General features: G+C 49.7%; 1 protein-coding gene across 6 annotated transcripts in view; it reads right to left on the minus strand.

The window, feature by feature from the left end:
* Positions 1–22685, minus strand: part of LOC144669379 (liprin-alpha-3-like) — a 206040-nt gene that overhangs the window by 100567 nt on the left and 82788 nt on the right. For 5 of the 6 annotated variants that reach the window (XM_078531768.1, XM_078531765.1, XM_078531769.1 and 2 more), the window contains 7 exons: positions 21826–21972; positions 17648–17782; positions 16602–16685; positions 15110–15241; positions 11948–12010; positions 8739–8824; positions 5396–5543 (listed from right to left, as the gene is read on the minus strand). In XM_078531768.1, the coding sequence (XP_078387894.1) occupies positions 5396–5543; positions 8739–8824; positions 11948–12010; positions 15110–15241; positions 16602–16685; positions 17648–17782; positions 21826–21972 (795 nt within the window). The remainder of the gene's footprint in view (positions 1–5395; positions 5544–8738; positions 8825–11947; positions 12011–15109; positions 15242–16601; positions 16686–17647; positions 17783–21825; positions 21973–22685) is intronic. The other variant, XM_078531767.1, reaches the window with a different exon arrangement.

Here is a 22685-nt window from a genome sequence, read left to right on the forward strand (position 1 = left end):
GAAGAGAAAAGCCTGGGAGTAGCAGCACTTGCCCCATCTTCCGCCAATCACGTCAACATTATAGAAAGCAGAAGGCAGGGCCATCCTGGCTAGATATAAAGCTGGAAGCATGACAGTGCTGTATTACTGGTTGGCAGTGTGGGTTAAGCCAGTCAAGCCACAGCAGGACTTGCGCTTTCCTAGGATTCAACAGGGGACCAGGTCAATACTTGAATATCTTGCCTATGACTTGAGTGCCAGCTGTGGCTCAGTGAGTAGCACTCTCACCTCTGAGTCACAACGTTCTGGGTTCAAGCCTCACTCTAAGGGTCTGAGTGCAAAAAATCAAGGCTGATGCTTCACTGCACTACTTCCAACTGTTGGAATTGCCATCTTTTGGATGAGACACTAAACTGAGGCCCCCATGTACCTGTTCGTGTGGATGTATAAGATTCCCATGGCACTATTTCAAAGGAGGAGCAGGGAATTTATCCCTGGTGCCCTGGCCAATATTTATCCACTCAATCAACATCAGAAAAAAACAGATTATTTGGTCCTCATCACAATGCTGTTTGTGGGATCTTGCTATGTGCATTTTAGCTGCTGTGTCATTTACATTACAGTGACCACACTTCAAAAGTACTTCATTGGCTGTAAAGTGCTTAGGGATGTTGATGATTGATGATTCTGAAAGGTGCTATTTAACTGCAAGTTTTGCTTCTTCGTAGGAAGCAGGTACAGGGCAGTGGGAAAGAGGAGTGTGGGACTAACTGGATATAGCTCCTTCAAATAGCCAGCACAGGCTGGCTCCATCTGAGCTTAGAATCATAGAATGATACAGCATCAACATGGCCATGAGCTCCTGCACATGTTAAAAATAACTGGCAAAAAAATGCCAAGAATTAGAGAGGAAAGATGTGTTGAAGGGAATTTTTTAGCTGAGTTATGATCCTGAATGTAGTGACTGAAAGTTCTGTGGAAGCAAATTCAATAACAACTTTCAAAAGAGAATTGGATAAATACTTGAAAGGGAGGTGTTTGTAGGAGGTGATGGTGTAGTGGTATTGTCGCTGGACCAGTAATCCAGGAACCCAGGGTAATGCTCTGGGAAAACTACTGCGGATGCTGGAAATCCAAAACAAAAACAGAATTACCCGGAAAAACTCAGCAGGTCTGGCAGCATCGGTGGTTCTCCACCGATGCTGCCAGACCTGCTGAGTTTTTCCAGGTAATTCTGTTTTTGTTAATGCTCCGGAGACCTGGGTTCAAATCTGGAATTAAAAGTCTAATGATGACCATGAAAACATCACCAATTGTTGGGTTTATCTGGTTCACTAATGGCCTTTAAGGAAGGAAATCTGCCATCCTTACCTGGTCTACATGTGACCAGGCCCACAGCAATGTGGTTCACTGAGCAAGCCAGCCACTCAGTTGTATCAAACCGCTACAAAGCCTCAAAAAAGGAATGAAACCGAATGGACCACCCATCAATGGAAAACTCAACCCTGGTCACCCTGTAAAGTCCTCCTTATTAACATGTAGGGGTTAGTGCCAAAATTGGGAGAGCTGTCTCACAGACTAGTCAAGCAACAGCCTGACATAGTCATCCTCACAGAATCATACCTTACAGATATTGTCCCAGACCCCACCATCACCATCCCTGGGTATGTCCTGTCCCACCGGCAGGACAGACCCAGCAGAGGTGGCGGCACAGTGGTATACAGTCAGGAGGGAGTTGCCCTGGGAGTTCTCAACATTGACTCCAGCCCCCATGAAGTCTCATGGCATCAGGTCAAACATGGGCAAGGAAACCTCCTGCTGATTACTACATACCACCTTCCCTCAGCTGATGAATCAGTGCTCCTCCATGTTGAACACCACTTGGAGGAAGCACTGAGGGTGGCAACGGCGCAGAATGTACTCTGGGTGGGGGACTTCAATGTCTATCCCGGTAGCACTACTACTGACCGAGCTGGCAGAGTCCTAAAAGACATAACTGCTAGGCTGGGTCTGCGGCAGGTGGTGAGGGAACCAACAAGAGGGAAAAACATACTTGACCTCATCCTCACCAACCTGCCTGCCGCAGATGCATCTGTCCATGACAGTATCAGTAGGAGTGATAAACGCACAGTCGTTGTGGAGACGAAATCCCGCCTTCACACCATCGTGTTGTGTGGCACTACCATGGTGCTAAATGGGATAGATTTCGAACAGATCTAGCAACTCAAGACTGGATATCCATGAGGTGCTGTGGGCCATCAGTAGCAGCAGAATTGTACTTGAACACAATCTGTAACCTCATGACCCGGAATATCCCCCACTCTACCATTACCATCAAGCCAGGGGATCAACCCTGGTTCAATGAAGAGTGCAGGAGGGCATGCCAGGAGCAACACCAGGCATACCTAAAAATGTGGTGTCAACCTGGTGAAGCTATAACACAGGACTACTTGCATGCTAAACAGCATAAGCAGCAAGTAATAGGCAGTTCTAAGCGATCCAACAACCAACGGATCAGATCTAAGCTCTGCAATCCTGCCACATCCAGTTGTGAATGGTGGTGGACAATTAAACAACTCACTGGAGGAGGAGGCTCCACAAATATTCCCATCCTCAGTGATGGAGGAGCCCAGCACATCAGTGCTAAAGATTAGGCTGAAGCATTTGCTACAATCTTCAGCCAGAAGTGCCGAGTGGATGATCCACCTCAGCCTCCTCCGGAGGTCCCCAGCATCACTGATGCCAGTCTTCAGCCAATTCAATTCACTCCACGTGATATCAAGAAACGGCTGAAGGCACTGGATACCACAAAGGCTATGGGCCCTGACAATATTCCGGCAATAGTACTGAGGACTTGTGCTCCAGAACTTGCCGCGCCCCTAGCCAAGCTGTTCCAGTACAGCTACAACACTGGCATCTACCTGGCTATGTGGAAAATTGCCCAGGTATGTTCTGTACACAAAAAGCAGGACAAATCCAACCCGGCCAATTACCACCCCATCAATCTACTCTCCATCATCAGTAATGGATGGGGTCATCAACAGTGCTATGAAGTGGCACTGGCTGAGCAATAACCTGCTCACTGATGCCCACTTTGGGTTCCGCCGGGGACACTCAGCTCCTGACCTCATTTCAGCCTTGGTTCAAACATGGACAAAAGAGCTGAACTCCAGAGGTGAGATGAGAGTGACTGCCCTTGACATCAAGGCAGCGTTTGACCGAGTGTGGCATCAAGGAGCCCTAGCAAAACTGGAGTCAATGGGAATCAGGGGGAAAACTCTCTGTCAGTTGGAGTCATACCTAGCACAAAGGAAGATGGTTGTAGTTGTTGGAGGTCAGTCATCCCAGCTTCAGAACATCACTGCAGGAGTTCCTCAGGGTAGTGTCCTTGGCCCAACCATCTTCAGCTGCTTCATCAATGACCTTCCTTCCATCATTAGGTCAGAAGTGGGGATGTTCGCTGATGATTACACAATGTTCAGCACCATTTGCGACTGCTCAGATACTGAAGCAGCCCATGTGCAAATGCAGCAAGACCTGGACAATATCCAGGCTTGGGCTGACAAGTAACAAGTAACATTCGCACCACACAAGTGTCAGGAAATGACATCCCCAACAAAAAGGAATCTAACCATCGCCCCTTGATGTTCAATAGCATTACCATCACTGAATCCCCCATTATCAACATCCTGGGGCTTACCATTGACCAAGAAACTGAACTGGACTAGCCATATAAATACTGTGGCTACAAGAGCAGGTCAGATGCGAGTAACTCACCTCCTGACTCTCCAAAACCTGTCCACCATCCAATAGGCACAAGTCAGGAGTGTGATGGAATACTCTCCACTTGCCTGGATGAGTGCAGCTCCCACAAAACTCAAGGAGCTCAACACCATCCAGGACAAAGCAGCCCGGTTGATTGGCACCACATCCACACACATTCACTCCCTCCACCACCTAGGCAGCGAAGCCCACATCCCGTGAATGAATTAAAAAGAGAGCAGGGGAGTGGGATTAAATGGAAAGCCCATTCAAAGAGCTAACACAAGCCTGAGGGGCTGAACCTTCTCTGCCTTTTCCTTCCATTTCTGTTCATGGGATGTGGGCTTCACTGGCTAGGCCAGTATTTATTGCCCATTCCTAATTGCCCTTGAGAAGGTGGTGGGTGAGCTGCCTTCTTGAACCGCTGCAGTCCATGTGGTGTAGGTACACCCACAGCGCTGTTAGGGAGGGAGTTCCGGGATTTTGACCCAGTGACAGTGAAGGAACGGCCGATATATTTCCAAGTCAGGATGGTGAGTGGCTTGGAGGGGAACTTCCAGGTGGTGGTGTTCCCATCTATCTGCTGCCCTTGTCCTTCTAGATGGTAGTGGTCGCAGGTTTGGAAGGTGCTGTAAAAGGAGGCTAGGCGAGTTCCTGCAGTGCATCTTGTGGATGGTACGCACTGCTGCTACTGTGCAATGATGATAGTGGGAGTGAATGTTTAAGATGAAGGATGGGATGCCAAACAAGCGGCTGCTTTGTCCTGGATGGTGTTGAGCTTCTTGAGTGTCTTCAGACAAGTGGAGAGTATTCCATCACCTCCTGACTTGTGCCTTGTAGATGGTGGACAGGCTTCAGGAAGTGAGGAGTGGTGTATGAATCTATTCTAATTTGCATGGCAGGCACAGAGCACAATAAAAACGATGCTCTAATGGACAGGAATTGGTTTACTACCTTGTCGCACAACTACCAGCGTCAATATGGACATGCAGGCAAGATTTAGTCAAGTAATTCCACTTGAAAAGTTGCTGATCAAGCATTTTGCCTTCAGCTTCAGAAAGTAGCTGACATTCAGAATCATTTGAGCCAATTTCACAGAGTGCTTCGATACATAATACCTCCAACTATCACACTGGCTTTTCATAAAATCTTTTAGCACAGAAGGAGGGAATTTGGCCCATCGTGTCTCTTTGACAGAGCAGGCCAATTAGTTCCACTCCCCCGCTCTTTCTCCCTAGCTCCGCAATTTTTGCCTTTTCAAGCATTTATTCAATTTCTTTTTGAGAATGACTTAGTAAATCTGCATCCACTGCCCTTTCAAACCGTGCATTCCAGGTCATTACCCGCTGCATAAAAAAAAGATTTCTCTTCTCTCTTCTGGTTCATTTGCCAATTACCTTAAATCTGGTTCCTCTGGTTAGTGATTCTGCTGGCCAGCTATCTAGCACCTCATGACTTTGAGCACCCCTATTAAACCTCCCCTTCACCTTCTCTGCTCTAAAGCCGTTGAGAGCATGTGTCCAATAACAGCCCATTGCAAAAGAGCACAACGCTCACCAGCGACATCTAGTGCTGCCTAACGTTCACCGTGGGTGGTCTATAACCGGGACTCTGGCAATGGGTGACTGTACAAGTGCGTGATCTATCGGTTTACCTTCGAGGGGTCATCCTTCAGCGCTGCCCAGCGCCCCTTATGGGGCCTTCGGAGGACCCCCGTGGTGCTATAGATGTCCATGTGGCTGCCGACGGGAACGCCAGCGCTGTGGGAGTATCGGAGCTCCGACGCACTCCCCGGGAGTGACCTGTTATTCCAAAAGGACAGCAGTAAATAGCAGTGCAATGGATAAAGAGACCCGGAGTCACAGAAGGAAACGGGCGTGCATTTCAATGTTTATTTACAGAATGAATGTACACTTGTCACACTGGCCTCCTGGGTAGGGTAGAATACACAGTCCTTGTTTAAAAAAACAAAACATCTAATTCCCTCTTCAACAATAACCTGCATTTAAGATCACAGCTTAAACGTAGAAAGGACGCTTCACCGGAGGGTAACGAGATGGGAATGGACGCCAAGCCAAAGGAGGAGACACTGAGACGGGTCAACAGAAGCTCGGTCGAGGAGGTTGGTTTTAAGGAGCTTCTTAAAGCAGAAAGTAAATATAGGGACTCCCAGAACTTCGGGGCGATGATGGTGGGGTGGAGAAGGTCACCGCCAGGGGAGCAGCAATCCCTCAGGCACAGCGAAGAGGAAACTCTGACTGGAAACCACGTGCACTGCCTGAGAGGGTGGGTGGGGGCGGGTTCAACTGAGGCATTCAAAAGGCAACTGGACAGTTATCTGAAAGGGAAGAAGGTGCAGGGTTACCGGGAGAAGGCGGGGGGAATGGCACCATGTAAATTGCCCATTCGGAGAGTCAGTGGAGACAGGATGGGCCGAGTGGCCCTCCTTCTGTGAAACATAGAACTCTGGCCTCGTCCCAAAAACAAGCGGGCACAGGCATCGGCAACACACGCAGAAGAGTTGGCGCCTGGCGTCTTACTGAGGTCCAGGAATGATCACTTCTATTATATAACCTCCCTGGGTGACATTCAGTGGTATATAAAGTTTTTGACATCACCAATGCAGTTACAGGTTTAGAGTTAGTTAGCCCAGTTTCACCATCTCTTATTTCTTTGGTGTGTTTGAGGAGTGTGAAATTCAATAATCCAAGTGAATTCTGCTGTGCTCTTTATGTAATGACAATGATTAATAAGTATTGCTGAGAAAAGAGACAAGTCGAAGCTTTTTGTCTTGCACTCATCAGGTCACCTCGCATGAATACCAATACAAGGGGAAAACAACTATTTATACTGTATGTGAAGAGAGTGCGGATTGGTTGGCAGGTGGCGTTATGATGGAGAATGCACCCGTGATGGTGACTGACAGTTAACTGCCAGGCCATTGTTTGAAATTTAAACCAGGCAGCTTGACCCTGATTGGTCAAGGCATTGCCCTGTGTGATGAGTCAGTGAATGGCTGTCAGTTATTTTGTTTAGCTGAAACAGACGCAATGTGTGTACAGGCTCTTTCTGTCTGCAAGGGCGGGGTCCTGTGGATTAGTGTATGTAACTTCCAGGACACACAAATGCAAGCCTGACTGACAATCTTAAATTGGTTGTCAGTGTAGCTCTTAGGACACTGAAGATTATTTAGCCAATCTTGTCCGATCGCGGATTCACATCTAATGTTGGACAACGTCTTTTGAGTTTTGCAAGCACGGGCTGGTTGGGTACAGTCTGTACCCTGCCCATTGCGAACAGCGGCCGGGACATGCTGTTTGATAAAATTTGATGGTGAGCAAATTGCCCGGGCCCTATTTACAAGGTTGCCGATAAGATCAATCTTATAGCCTGTGGGACTGTAAGAATCCCCAACGCGTGTATTGACCAGTGAAGGTAGGCTTGCGGTCGGCCGGGGTATGAGTAATGTGGTATGTGAATTTCAGTGCCAGTGTGATGCTGGGTATGTAGGCCGTACGTTCCAAAGACTCGCAGTGTACATGTTCTTTCTGTCTGCAAAGAACAGGGCCCTGTGTAGCTTCCAGTACACACAAGTGCTCCACACTGTGAGACTGACTGACAATCTTAAATTGGTTGTCAGCGTAATTCTTAGCACATGGAGGATTATTTAGCAAATGTTGTCCAATCGTGGAATCACATCTAATGTTGGACACTGCGTTTTGAGTTTTGCAATCACAGGCTAGCTGGGTACAGTCTGCCCTCAGTGCGAACAGAGGCTGGGACATGCTGTTTGATAAAATCCCCCTGTATTAATATACGGGCTCACGGTGTGGTGCATTTGTGTGTACTGGAAGCTACACAGGGCCCTGTTCTTTAGAGACAGAAAGAACAGGTACACATATTGCGCTTGCTTCAGCTAAACAAAATAATTGACAGCCATTCGCTGACTCGTTCCTCAGGGCAATGCCTTGGCCAATCAGGGTCAAGTTGCCTGGTTTAAATTTCAAACAACGCTTGGCAGTTAACTGTCAGTCACAATCCCTGGTGCATTCCACGACAATGCCGCTTGCCAACCAATCGACACTCTCTTCGCATACAGTATAAATTGTTGTTTTCCCCTTGTATTGGTATTCTTGCAAGGTGTCCTGGTGAGTGCAAGACGAAAAGCTTAGACATGTCTCTTTTTTCAGCAATACTCAAGTTCTGTACTAACAAATGACTAATAAACAAGTCTTGTATTTATAGGTTAGGTTACCTGGTCTGGTAGAGTGTTTACCTGAGGACTAGTGGACAAGGCGGGAGGGTTGTGCTGATTCAGTTTGCTATTTGCTGTTGCAAGTGATTCTATTCAATCTGATCGCTGGATATGCAGCATATCAAGTCTCGTTTGTAGGAACAGGAACAGGCCATTCAGCCCATCAACCCTTTAGTGATACGAGTGCTGAGTTACTACTGGGACTGGTAATGAAGGTGGTAAAGACTTGTGAAGTACTGAGTGGGATTGGTTATGTACTGAGTTGCCAACACTCCAGGATTGCCCTGAAGTCTCCAGGAATTGGGGATTAATCTCCGGGACAACACATCCCCAGGAAGAAAATCATAGGGGGCGTTAAAAATATAACATTTTTTTGCATTTCTTTACTCATTTTCATTTAATAGTTGTAAAAATATTGGAGTTGGAGTTTCATGAACAGTCATGATTAATCTAGCTGGATGATAAAGAGCCTGCTCGCTTTCCAATTGGCTGTGAGAAGGCTGTGCGCTCAGAGGATGGACCAATGGCGGGAGTGGCAGTTCGAGGTGGGAGCTGATGTGATGAAGCCTCCAGGAATAAACCCATCCAGAGTTGGCAACCCGAGCTACGCGTGTGTTTAGGAGGGATGAACGCGGGTGGAGTTCCGGGACATGTTTGGCCGGTTGTGGGAGCGAGAGAGGGGGGGCCGAACGCTCGAGCGTCTCCAACCTCTGACCTGGTTTTGTCCCGACCGCAGTCTTACCTCGAGTAGGCATCACGGATCCCAGTCTTTGCTCTCAGCTGCTCCAGCTCAGTCTGCATCCTCTCCACCTCCGCCATCAGCTGCTCCTGTGAGGGGAAAAAAGCAGTTACTCACGGCCCTGTCGAAATACCGGAGATTCTGGGACCCGTCAACCCGACTGGCTCCAATAAAGTCACATCTGTCAACATTTACAGAGCATTCGGCCAAAGAGTATCGTCAAGGAAACGTGTAGGCCCGCGCTAGAAATGTCAGCCATGGCTCAAGTGGTTAGCGCTCTCACTCCGCAGCCAGGAGGCTGTTAGTTCAAGTACTATTGCAATATTGGCATTGCAGTACCAAGGGAGTGCTGCATTGTTGGAGGCGCCAAATTTGGATATCAATGACAGTTCAGGTGGCCGTAAAAGATGATCGAAAAATGGTGGGTGGGTGAGGGTTTCTTCTCTGTGTCTGAGCCACCAACAACAAAACAGGCTAACTGGTTATTTATCCCTCCTGTTGTTTGTGGGATCTTCCCATGTGCAAATTAGCTACTGGGTTTGCCTACAAATCTTAAACATAGGACTTAGGGGCAGGTATATTTGGCCCGTCCATCCAGAGCCACCTTCATATAATCCAGACTGACACTCCCAGTGCGGTACCGATACAGTGCTGCACTGTCAGAGATACCGCCTTTCGGATATTAAACCCAAGGTCCCGTCTGCCCTGTCAGGTGGAGGTGAAAGATCCGGCACTGCTATTTCGAAGGAGAGCAGGAGATTTCTCCTCGGTGCCCTGGCCAATATCAGTCCTGCAACCAACCATCACTAGAAACAGATTATCTGATCTTTATCCCCTTGTTGTTTGTGAGAGCTTCCTACGAGCAAATTGGCTGCCGTGCTTCTACATTAGAACAGTAACTACACTTCAACAAGGATTTCATTGGCTGTAAAGTGCTTTGAAGTGTCCTGAGATCGTGAAAGACACTGTTTAATTCAAGTTTTTTCCCTATTTCATCACCCCTAGGTAATCATTGCAATTGTACAGAGTAGCCTGTACTCCTTTGTGTACCAGCAATGGGCAGGTCCATATAATATAACACACATGCTGTGCAAACACACAATAAATACTTAAGTCAGTTAAATAAAATGCGTCAAAAGGCACCCAACACGCACTCGGTGTTGCCCTCCAAGCCTTTCAATCCCGTCCAATCCGCTTGCAGAGCAGAACCTTCAGTCAGCAATAGGAAGAGGCCATTCGGCCCCTCGAGCCTGCTCCGCCATCCGATTAGATCTTGGTTTATTTACCCACCTCCGTTCCGGCTTATTTACCCACCTCTTTCCGTATTCTTCCATGCCTTTAACTGACCAAAGTCCATCAATCTGAGTCTAGAAAGCTCCAACTGAACCCTAGTATCCATAGCCTTTTGCTGGGCTGCTGGGGTGGGGGTTGGGGGGAAGTTCCAGATTTCCACCACTCTCTGTGTGCTCTTGCTGATCAATGACCCAACTTGAATTTTAAGACTATGTCCCAGTGTTCCTGATTCCCCAATCTCAGGAGATAGTTTCTCCATAAAGGGTTTATGTAAGGGAAGAGGCGGTGGGAATGAGTGAAATATTCGGAAAAGTGCTAAAGTTGGAACAAACAGTTTGCATCACAATATAGTGCCCGTTAATTAGAACATAGGAACAGAAGGAGGCCATTCAGCCCCTCAAGCCTCTCCTACCATTTAATTCGATCATGGCTGATCTGTGATCTAACTCCATATCCTTTGGTTAACAAAAATCTGTCAATCTCAGATTTAATATTAACAACTGACCTGGCACCAACTGCTGTCTGTGGGGGAGAGTTTCAAAATTCCACCACACTCTCTGTGGGTGGAAATGGTTCCTAATTTCACTCCTGAAAGGCCTGGTTCTAATTTTCCGATGCTGTCCCTTGGTCCTCCACTTCCCAGGCAGCAGGAATAGTTTATAACAGGCTCGTGTTTGGGAATGTGCTTTCCCCAGTATACACACAAAAGGCTTGTATCATACGCTAGCATTTATAACATTAAAAATCATTGCACGCATCATATCATTTTCCCATGAGTGGGACATACGTTCTCTACATCTACCCTATCCAATCCTTTCAACATTTTAAACAACAGTGCGGACACAGTATAGTCGTACTAATCTATGGAGAAAGAGCAAAGAGCACAGCAAGATCCCACTCTGGACCCAAAGATTTTTATCTTATGGGTTATCCTTACAGTAACTTTCACCGTGAGAAGGAGACAGCACCAATTTCCTCCCTGGCTCACTCAGTAACACGGAACAAATGGTTTTAGTTCGATAAATCCAGGTATTAACACAGAAACCCAGGTATTGACGCACTCCACTGCACAGTGGCATTGAGGCACACATAACCGTCTTCACAGTCTGAATTCAAGGTCCATCAGTCCCAAAATCGACACGGTATGATGGGGAAGAGATAGCATAGATGGAGAGAAACTATTTCCATTGGTTGGGGAGTCTAGGACTAGGAGGCATAGTGTAAAAAATTAGAGGCAGGCTTTTCACCCACAAAGGGTGGTAAAAGTCTGGAACTCCCTTCCGCAAATGGCAATTGATGCCAGAGCCATTGTTAAATTTAAATCTGAGATTGACAGGTGTTTCTGAATCAAAATTTATTCAAGGAAACTGGGCCAAGGGGGTCTACAGATAAGCCATGATCTCGTTGCATGGGGCAGCAGACTCGAGGGGCTGAATGGCTCCCTCAGGTCCCGAAAGCAAGCGAGTTAGCCCCTTAGAGGCGGGGAGAGTTGCAAACCCTGGACAGGCCAGGAATTAAGGGCAAATCTCCACAGTCACTGCTGTGAGCAAAAAACTCAGGAGAAGAATGACTGGCGCAATAAAAACATTATTTGAAGTTTTATTTTCTTTGAACGCTTTTGTTCACTTGTTAGAAAAATACTGAGCAACATTTCTCCCCCCTGCCCAAGTGACAGTCAAGCATCATCCAATGGGTAACAAAGAGTCTACTCCCTTTCTGATTGGCTGTGGGGAAACGGGCAACATGCTGGACAACCAATGGCGGAGGTACGGGGACGAGGTGGGGTGGGTGCAGGGCACTTGGAGGAAGAGGGGTCATGTGATGAAACACCCAGGTGTACCGTCCAACCAGAACTGGGTTCTGAGGCTCTTGGCCCATGACAAGCCCATGACTAGTTAGCCCCAAGGGGATGAAAATACCTTATTGAGCAGCACCTCCTCCTGCACCTTTTTGATGTTAGAAAGCTCCTGACTTAGTGCATTCTAGAAGGCAAGGAGTTAAAAAAGGGGGAGGAAAGAGACAGAAAAGGAAAGACAGATATTAGATTTTCTTAGTAGTCAGAGAAGAAAGCAGAGAGATTTTCACATGAAATGTACAGCAGACAAAAACATTACAGAAACTGCTAGAAACTACAGAAAACAAGTATGTTGAGGAGGTCTTGTGGCACAGTGGGTAGCGCCCCTACCTCTAAGCCAGAAGCTCCTGGTTCGAGTCCCAGCCCAGGACTTGATGGCCAAGGAGAGTCTATTGGTCACGCAGCCAAAGAGGTTGAGTATCAACCTGCAAATCCTTCCAACACACACCGATGGCAGATGGTGAGAGCGGGAGAGATTCCTGGTCAGCCATGGGATGGAAAGAACATTGGGGTCTCTACCATCGCTATCCATCCATACATGTATAAGTGCACGTTGCCACAGCAACTCAGGCTCCCTGAGTGAACTGTAACCCTCCACCAACAAAACAAGTACATGAATTTGAATTTCCAACCAGCTCCTCTCCACTACACCAGGTACAATGCAAAACAAGTGAACTATCGGTGTCTCCATACCACACGTCCTTTCACAGAAACTTGACAACTGACATGTACCTGAAGAGGGCGAATGGGGGAAAAGCTGTGGTGTGGGACTAACTTGGATATCTCTCTCAAAGAGTGAGATGGGCCAAGGGCCTGTCAGATTCTATGTTAATCATACTCCCCAACCAGCCGTGACTCAGCGTCACAAGGCCATGGGTTCAAGTCCCAGTCACAGTGACTTGAGCACAAAATCTAGGCTGACCCTCCCAGTGCCAGTACTGAGGGAGTGCTGCACTGTCATTGGTGTTGAGTCTCAGGCGAGACATTAAAACTAGCCCCTATTTGCTCCCTCGGGTGCATGTGAGGGATCCTAAGGTGCTATTTTGAAGGTGAGCCGGGGGATTCTCAGGGTCACCCCAGGGTCTTGGCCTCAAGCAACCTCACTGAAAAACAGATGATCTGCTCATGACCACATTGCTGTTTGTGGGAGCTTGCTGTGTGCAAATTGACTGCCGTGTTTCCTACATTACAACATAAGTTAACTTGGATGAATACTTCATTGGCTGTATACCCCTCTGGGACATAGAAGGTGCTATATAAATGCAAGCCTTTGTTTTAATCAGCACGTGATCTAACCTGACCACTGCTTCCTTGGATTTGTGTTGCACTGTTGTGGTTACATTAAATTATCTCTGTTGCTGCTTCATCAACCCTGAACATGCATAAAACCATCAGCAATGTTTCTGTTCAATGAGTTTTGCTCTCACAAATTCCTGAAAGTGTGGGCTAAGAGTTAATGTACAAATCCCAACTATGCACTAAGCAGACGTGTACTACGCTCTGTCCTTCAGCTGTGGGAGAACTCTCGGTATGGAACGGCAGAGTCGAAGGAACAATTGATTGCAGCTACAAGACTCTGCGCAGGGATGCAGAAACCACAAATATATGTTAAAGCAGCAGTTTGATGGCAGTGAGAGGGGGCAGACCCCACTCGTTCACCCGTACCCCCACACACCCCCCCTACCCCCAAACCCCGGCACCCGTTCACCCGTACCCCACACACCCCCCCCACCCCCAAACCCCAGCACCCATTCACCCGTACCCCCACACACACCCCACCCCCAAACCCCGGCACCCGTTCACCCACACCCCCACACATCCCCCCCACCCCCAAACCCCGGCATCCGTTCACCCGTACCCCAACACCTCCCCCACCCCCAAACCCCGGCATCCGTTCACCCGTACCCCCACACATATCCCCCACCCCCAAACCCCAGCACCCGTTCACCCGTACCCCCACACACATCCCCCACCCCCAAACCCCAGCACCCATTCACCCGTACCCCCACACACATCCCCCACCCCCAAACCCTGGCACCTGTTCACCCGTACCCCCACACGCATCTCCCACCCCCAAACCCCAGCATCCATTCACCCGTACCCCCCCACCCCCAAACCCTGGCACCCGTTCACCCGTACCCCAACACCTCCCCCACCCCCAAACCCCAGCATCCATTCACCCGTACCCCTCCATACCCCCCACCCCCAAACCCCAGCACCCGTTCACCCGTACCCCCACACACATCCCCCACCCCCAAACCCCAGCACCCGTTCACCCGTACCCCCACACACATCCCCCACCCCCAAACCCCAGCATCCATTCACCCGTACACCCCCACCCCCAAACCCTGGCACCCGTTCACCCGTACCCCAACACCTCCCCCACCCCCAAACCCCAGCACCTGTTCACCCACACACCCCCACACACCCCCCACCCCCAAACCCCAGCATCCGTTCACCCGTACCCCCACACACACCCCCCACCCCCAAACCCTGGCACCCGTTCACCCGTACCCCCACACGCATCTCCCACCCCCAAACCCCGGCACCCGTTCACCCGTACCCCCACACACATCCCCCACCCCCAAACCCCGGCACCCGTTCACCCGTACCCCCACACACATCCCCCACCCCCAAACCCCGGCACCCGTTCACCCGTACCCCCACACGCATCTCCCACCCCCAAACCCCGGCACCCGTTCACCCGTACCCCCACACACAACCCCCACCCCCAAACCCCGGCACCCGTTCACCCGTACCCCCACACACATCCCCCACCCCCAAACCCCAGCATCCATTCACCCATACCCCCCCACCCCCAAACCCCGGCACCCGTTCACCCGTACCCCAACACCTCCCCCACCCCCAAACCCCAGCACCTGTTCACCCACACACCCCCACACACCCCCCACCCCCAAACCCCAGCATCCGTTCACCCGTACCCCCACACACACCCCCCACCCCCAAACCCTGGCACCCGTTTACCCGTACCCCCACACGCATCTCCCACCCCCAAACCCTGGCACCCGTTCACCCGTACCCCCACACACAACCCCCACCCCAAAACCCCGGCACCCGTTCACCCGTACCCCTCCATACCCCCCACCCCCAAACCCCAGCACCCGTTCACCCGTACCCCCACACACATCCCCCACCCCCAAACCCCAGCACCCGTTCACCCGTACCCCCACACACCCCCCACCCCCAAACCCCAGCACCCGTTCACCTTTTCTTCCAGCGCAGCCATCCTCTCCTTAAGATGGAGCTGGAGCCGCTCATTGGACTCGGAAAGGAGCTTGTCGACTGTCTCCGACAGGCGCTTGTTATGCTCGTCGTTCATCTTCTCCCTCTGCCGAGCCTGGGGCGCAATAGAGGCAAGGTTTAGACACACAGGCCGCGTGGGTCATGAAGCCTTTAGGCAGGCGTTCAATAGGGCGGACGGACGTTTACAGAGTCACCATCGGCCTCCCAAGGCCGGTGCCGGATAAAATCCGCCAGGGTTCTCTCCCTCCAGGTGCGTGGATGTCAGACGAGGGCAGTGGCGTAGTGGCAGTGTCGCTGGACAAGTAATTCAGAGACCCCCATGCTCTGGGGGGGCACGAGTTCAAATCCCACCAGTGGCAGCCGGTAGAATTTGAATTCAATTCACAAATCTGGAATTGAAAGCTAGTCTCAGTAACGGTGACTGTAAAACTATCATCGACTGTTGTAAGATTCACTAATGTCCTTTAGGGGAGGGAATCTGCTGTCCATACCTGGTCTGCCCCACATGTGTCTCCAGACCCACAACAACGTGGTTGACTCTTGAATGGCCGGGCAAGCCACTCAGTACAAGGGTAATTAAGGATGGGTGACAAATGCTGGCCCCTTGCCGGTGACGTCCACATCCCATTAATGAGGATAAAGGCCAGGATTAGGCTTGGTGGTGACAACCCCAGTCTTGCAGGTCTCCCACAGCTTGCCTTGGCTTTCCACTCCTCAGGGCCACTTAAAACCAATGGGTTACTGTTGGGGGATGGCACTGGCCAGGCCTCAGTGCCTAGGTTCACCACTTGGCAGTGGTGGTGATGTCGTATCTCCACACATCCCCACCCCCCAGTGGAGCCTGACTCGCAGTGGGTGCCAGTCAGGTGATGTGGAGCCGCTCCCTGCAGGAACTATCCTCCCCCTCAAAACTACAGCTCAGGGTGACCCGACGTGCATACTGCGGACAGCAGAGGCCCTTGCGCGCAGCTACATTAAAATCGGACATTTCATTTGATCGGAAGGACATTGAAGCCTGAAAGTAAATTTTTTTGAGAGATGATCTTTCTATTTTTTTTCACAAAAACAAAACGATTGAGATGCCAAAACATATCTCACAGTGAGACTGGATTTAAAGCAAGTACTGAGCTCCAGCGATTGTATCGAGTCACCATCTTTACTGGGAAGTGGGGGATTAAAACTCAGCCGTGTGCACTTTTAAAATTATATTTAAAAGAATCTGATTTGGAAAAGTTTAGTGTGGGCTGGAATTAAACCATCCACTTATTAACAAAAGGGAACAAAAAGTACTTGTTAATGTGATCCCGAACATTTAGAATTTGTATTTGCTTTAAGGAGGTGTTAATGAGTCCGCAATATCCACGGCTTTCCGAGCTCCTTTTGCCCGCCTGGGTGGTGTCTCAGTTTAATCAGGGATTAAAGTATTCCCGTTCTGGGATGTCGGGAGAGTTTACCCGTTGCAGCTCCTGGTTCTTCTCTTCCAGCTCCGTCTCCAGCTGACACAGCCGCTCCTCGATGTTCCCGTGCCTTTCTTCCGCCTGCGCACGGAAAGTTCTGGGTTAGTCCGATCCAATCGCGCGCTGTCGCGTCGAGATTCTGTGGGGAACCTGGCTCCCAACTCCCCCCACCCCCCCGACCAATGCAAGTGATCAATGCACCCTGGACCCGGGCTCAGTGCAGGAGATGGTAATGTCACTAGGCCTGTAATCCAGAGGCCTGGAATAATGGTCCAGATACATGACATGACAGCTGGAGGGATTTAAACTCAATTGATAAAACCTGAGATTGAAAGCTAGTCTCAGTAACGGCGACCATGACAATTATCACTGATTATTGTAAAAACCCATCTGGTTCACTAATGCCCCCTTTTAGGGAAGGAAATCTGCCCTCCTTACCCGGCCTGGCCCACATGGTGACTCCGGATTCACACCAGTGGCTCACATCAATGTCTTTAGGGCGATTAGGGTTGGGCAATAAATGCCGGCCTTGCCAGCGACCCTCGCATCCCAAAAAAACGAATAAAGTAAAAACACTCCCCGCCTCCGGGTCAGAAGGTTGGGGACCCCCACCAGGGACTTGAGACCGTGGGTCCAGGCTGACGCTCCCAGTGTGGGGCTGAGTGCGGAGTGGGGGCTGTCTTCCAGATGAGATATTAAACCGAGGCCTGGTCTACCCGCTCAGGTGGACGTCAAATACCCTGCAGCGTTATTTCAAAGAACAAGAGAGGTCTCTCCCATGTCCTGAAACAGTATCGGCCACCCAACCCCCCCACCCCCGCCAAAACCAATATCAGTAAAACTGATTAACTGGTCATTTTCTGATGGTGGGATCTTGCTATGCGAAAATTGGTCACCACATTTCCTACATTACAAAAGTGACCGCACTTCAAAAGTACTTCAATGGCTCGAAAGTGCAGCGGGGTGGTGCGAGGCGCTATAGAAAGGCAGTCGGAGCAGAGCTTGTGGTGGCCCGAGAGGGAACCCTGCGCGCGCGGCTGTACCTTGTTCAGAGCGGCCACCCGCTGCGCCAACTCCGCCTCCACCTCCGGGAGGGTCTCCGCCTTCCTCATTGTCTGCTGCAGCTTCTGTTTGGAGGAGTCCAGCCATTCCTGGAGCTGCCGGTTCTTCTCCTCGCTCTGAAAAGGCAACGCGTCTCTGGTGAGTGGACGGCCCGGCAGGGCAAGGCACGCTCTCGCCACGCCGGAGAGACCCAAACACAGGGGAACCCGCGGCAGCCTGGTTTTCAACGCACGCAGGGTCCTGGGCTCTATGCAGGCAGGACAGGGGCAAGGAGATTATTCCAACCCTTTATAAACACCGGTTGGGTTGGGCCTCAGCGGGAGTATTGTGGCCAATTCTGGGCAGCACGTCTCAGAGAGGTTGCCACGGCTTTGGTGAGGGTGCAGAGGAGATTTACCAGGAATGGTGCCAGGGACTTGGGACTTGAGTTTACGTGGAGAAACTGGGGGATTGCTCTTCTTAGGGCTGAGAAGATCATGTGGGAGATTAAAAAGAAGTCTTCAAAACCACGAAGAGTTTTGACAGAGTAAATAAGGAGAAGCTGTTTCCCGTGGCAAGAAGGTTGGGAACGAGGGGATGAGGAATTAAGATAATTGACAAAAGAACCAGGGGAGAGACGAGGGCCAGAATTTTACCTTCTGTGTGTGGGCGTACGCCCAACGCACCCGAGCGTCATATGATGCACGATGACATCGGGCGTGCGTCCTGACATCATTGCGCGACATTTCGTTCGGTGGGCGCGCGCCCGCCAATAACTGAAAGGCCTATTGAGGCCATCGACGCACTAATTAGCTTGAACTTCACGCTGACCGTCCGGCCTAACGGTGGGCGGGGCAGGCGAAAAGGCCTAAGCGGCCTTTACGTTTTTTTTAGGAAACCTCATCCACGAGAGGGACGAGGCTTCCTGAAGCTGATACGAATTAAATAAAAAACTTTATTTTGAAAATAAAAACGTGCCCCGCCTCATGCGACACAGTCACACGAGATGGGACGTGTCTCGTGACGTTTTTAATGCCTTTATTTGTTTTTTTTTTAAAAGAGCGCTTCAGTCTCCCTGAGGCAGCTCCGTGCCCCCCGCCCCCCGGGGAGATTGAAGCGCTTTTTACTCAAGCACAGGCACGAATTGAGCGCTAGGCCCGGCTCTCCCTCCTCCCCACGCCCGCCCGCACAGGTAGCGCTCAGCGCTGCTGCTCGCGATCCAGGCAGGATTTAATTGGCCGGCCCGCGTGAAATCGCGGATCGGAGCCAATCGCGGGCGACTCTCCGGCCGCTCCCGCCGAGGGGGAAAAAATTCAGGCCGAGGAGATTTTTATTTTATAAAAACGCGGCGACTTTTTGTGATCCGGAACGCGCTGCCTGAAAGGACGACGGGAGCAGATTCAACAGTGACTTTCATAAGGGTGCTGGATCAATTCTTGAAGGGGAAATATTTGCGGGGCTGGTGGGGGGGAGGGAAAGAGCGGAGGGAGTGAGGCTAATTCGACAGCTCTTTCAAAGAGCTGGCACATTAAAGAGGGCTTAATGGCCTCCTTCTGTGCAGTAAGAATCTACGCCCTCGCGAGGGGCACTTACAACGACAATGTGAAAAAGACTGGATCACCCAGAGGGCAAGAAGCAGACCTGGTTTCCTGGCTGAATTCTAAACATATACTTGCTCCAAGCTCTGAATAACTCAACGATGCCTTGCACACGTTCCAGATAGCACCACATGCAGTCAGTCACTTCTTATATGTCCAGACTGGTTCTGTGAACTCTCTGATCTTGCCACTCAACAGCAGACCGAGAAATTGCAACCTCATGAAACATTCTCCTGACCATTTTAATTGGGTCCAAGAGCATTATCCTGTGGGAATGGGTCCAACAGTCGGGGTAATTTACTGATAACCAATATGGAAGACGTCCAGTGGCTCCATTAACCAATGACTGGGGAGCCAAACTACGGGACCAAGTGGCTGAACACTAGAATCTGGACCCCTGTTTTAAGGCTTTGGAGAGGGTGCAGAAGGGATTTACCGGAATGGTGCCAGGGATGTGAGACTTCAGTTATGTGGAGCGATTGGAGAAGATGGGCCTGTCCTCCTGAGAGCAGAGGAGGTTGAGGTTTTACAGGGGTTTCCAGAGGATGAGGGGGTTTTAAGAGAACAGGCAAGGAGAAACGGTTTCCACTGGCAGGAGGGTTGGTAACCAGAGGACGCAGGTTTAAGATAATTGGCAGAAGGGCCAGAGGGGCCGGAGTCGGACTGGAACGAGGAATGTTCCACATACCCCATAAAAAGACAGGCATAACTGGGGCCCATGCGGGTACCCAAAGCCACACCTTTTATTTGGAGGGAGTGAGACAAGTTTAAGGAGAAATTGTTCAGTGAGAGAACAAGTTCAGCCAGACGGAGGAAAGTAGTGGTGGATGGGGATTGTTCGGGCCTCTGTTCAAGGAAAAAGTGGAGAGCCCTCAGACCATCCTGGTGGGGGATGGAGGTGTAGAGGGATTAAATATTGTTAGGAACAAAGTATAGCTTTCATTTTAATTTATATTTTGTATTTGGGTGTTAAGAATGATGAAACCTGGATTTAGTTTCATTTAGAGGTTTTTGTGAGCTGGGTGTCAGGAGTTCTGGGGCCTTGTTTGTAGACATGCATTTTAATGAGGTTTAACAACTTTTGAAGTGAAGAGATGGGTTACTAAAGCATTAGTTCAGTGAAGTTAAAAAAAACAAAGTAGAAAAAACTGTGCTGTTGCCTAGCGACAGGGGTTCAGAGACCACAGGGAGAGATCGGGAAGCACAGGAAGGTGGTCAGTTCGTTCATGTGTGTGTATACCAGAGAGGGCAGACAGAAGGTCTAATCTCTCAGATAAAAAATCCTGCAAACCTGCTGGGGAACTGAGTTTAGGGAACTCATGTGTTTGCTCTGATGTTGAAGTAATAGTGAGTTTAGGTTGCGGTTTTGGGGTGTCTCAGGGAGAGATACCAGCTGAAGAAAAGCATCTAGTCAATGCTCAGAAGTCTGTGGGTAGAAAACTGTTTGAAACTGAGCTAACCCAAGCCAGAAACCTTAGCGTTGAGACAGTGATAAATCTTCACTGGGGTTGTGTGTCTGTAAGGGTTGCTGGGATAAAAGGAATAGTGAGAGTTTGAATCATTTTCTGGTATCTGTATTGAAATCTTTCCAACCTTTTTGCCTAGTTCATTTTTTTCTTGTTTAATAAACATTTAATTCTTTGTGTTAACAGTATACTGGCAGACTCTTGTGAATGTGTTCAGTAACCGACCTCCATGGTTTCTTAAAAAAGAAACAAAGTTAGGATCTACTGAGCCAGGTTTCACTCTGGGATCTGACTTGTCCAGTGTTAACTTCAGCTGTGATCGTAACATAGACGTCCATTGTGAAGAGGAGGTGGTTAGGGCCAGGAAACTGGAAATTATTAAAATGACATAGGGCATCAGAGAAATCACGGATGTAGGTGGGAAGAGACTGGATAAGGGCAGAGAGAATAGAGTCAAGATAAGAAGAAATTAGTTCAGTGGGGCAGGGACGGGCTGAAACAATGGGTGTACTAGGACGGTCCTGTTTGTGGATTGTGGGAAGGAGGTAGAGGAGGGCTGTGCGAAGCTGAGGGACTATGAGGTTCGAAGCTGTGGAGGGAAGATCTCCAGAGGGGATGAGCTCAATGACTTGATGGTCGGTGGCGGGGTCATGGTCCGGGGGGAGGTAGGATGAAGAGTCTGAGAGTTGGTGCTCAGCCTCTGCGAGGTAGAGGTTGGTACGCCAGACAACAAGAGCACCACCCTTGTCAGCAGCTTTGATCAAAAAGTCAGGGTTGGACCTGAGAGAACGGAGTGCGATGAGTTCAGGAGGAGACAGGTTGGAGTGGGTGAGAAGAGCAGAGAAATTGAGACGGCTGATGTCACGCCAACAGTTCTCAACGAAAAGATCAAGCGCAGGTAAGAGGCTAGAGGGAGGGGCCAGCTAGAGGGAGGTGAAAGGATCGGTTGAAGACAGGGCGAACTCATGCCTGAAGAAGTGAGCATGGAGGTGAAGTTATAGTAGAAGCTGCCCCCTATCTGGTTTTAAAAAGAGTGAATTTGTTTTGCCCATTCAGCCTTGCACAATGAAAGGTCTCTATTCGACCCAGACTCTAAGAGAAAACAGGAGCATTTACCTGCTTGAGGAGGGACTCCTTGCTGGCCAACTCATTCTCCAACTTATCGTTGGCATCATGAAGTGATGTAGCTTCGCGCTGTGCACTGAGGTAGCGTTTCTCCAGTGTTGTTATCCTCTCTTCCATGTCTTCTCTTTGTGCTAAGGCCTAAACAGGGGAAATGAAGAGCAATTGTCTATAAGGAGAGTTTGAATAGCCACCATCCCAAAATCTGCATGGTAGAACACCCTGGAGAGTGGGAACAATAATAACAACAACAACACCAACATTATATAGTGCCTTTACTCTAATAGAAATGTTCCAAGGCGCTTCACAAGAGCGATTGTCAAACAAAATTTGACACTGAGCTATTTATGGAGATAATTAGGATGGATGGATGTCCAAAAGCTTGGTCAAAGAGGTAGGTTTTAGGGAGGGTTTTAAAGGAGGAGAGAGAGGTGGAGAGGTTTAGAAAATTATTTCCAGAGCTTAAGATCCAGGCAATTGAAGGCAATGGTGGGATAAAGAAGATCGGGAATGCTCAATGCTCTACCACCTAGAATGACAAGGGCATGGGAACACCACCACCTGCAAGATCCCCTCCAAGTTACACACCCATCCTGACTTGGCACTAAACTGCCATTCCTTCACTGTCACTGGGTCAAAATCCTGGAACTCCCTCCCTAACAGCACTGTGGGTGTACCTACACCACACGGACTGCAGCGGTTCAAGAAGCAGCTCACCCCCACCTTCTCAAGGGCAATTAGGGATGGGCAATAAATGCTGGGCCCAGCCAGCGACGCCCACATCAGTAGAACAAACAAAACAGACAGAATTGGAGGAGTGCAGCGATCTCGGAGGATTGTAGGGTCGGTGGAGG

The sequence above is a fragment of the Cetorhinus maximus genome, chromosome 29 (genome assembly GCF_964194155.1).
Source record: "Cetorhinus maximus chromosome 29, sCetMax3.hap1.1, whole genome shotgun sequence".
Lineage (NCBI taxonomy): Eukaryota > Metazoa > Chordata > Chondrichthyes > Lamniformes > Cetorhinidae > Cetorhinus > Cetorhinus maximus.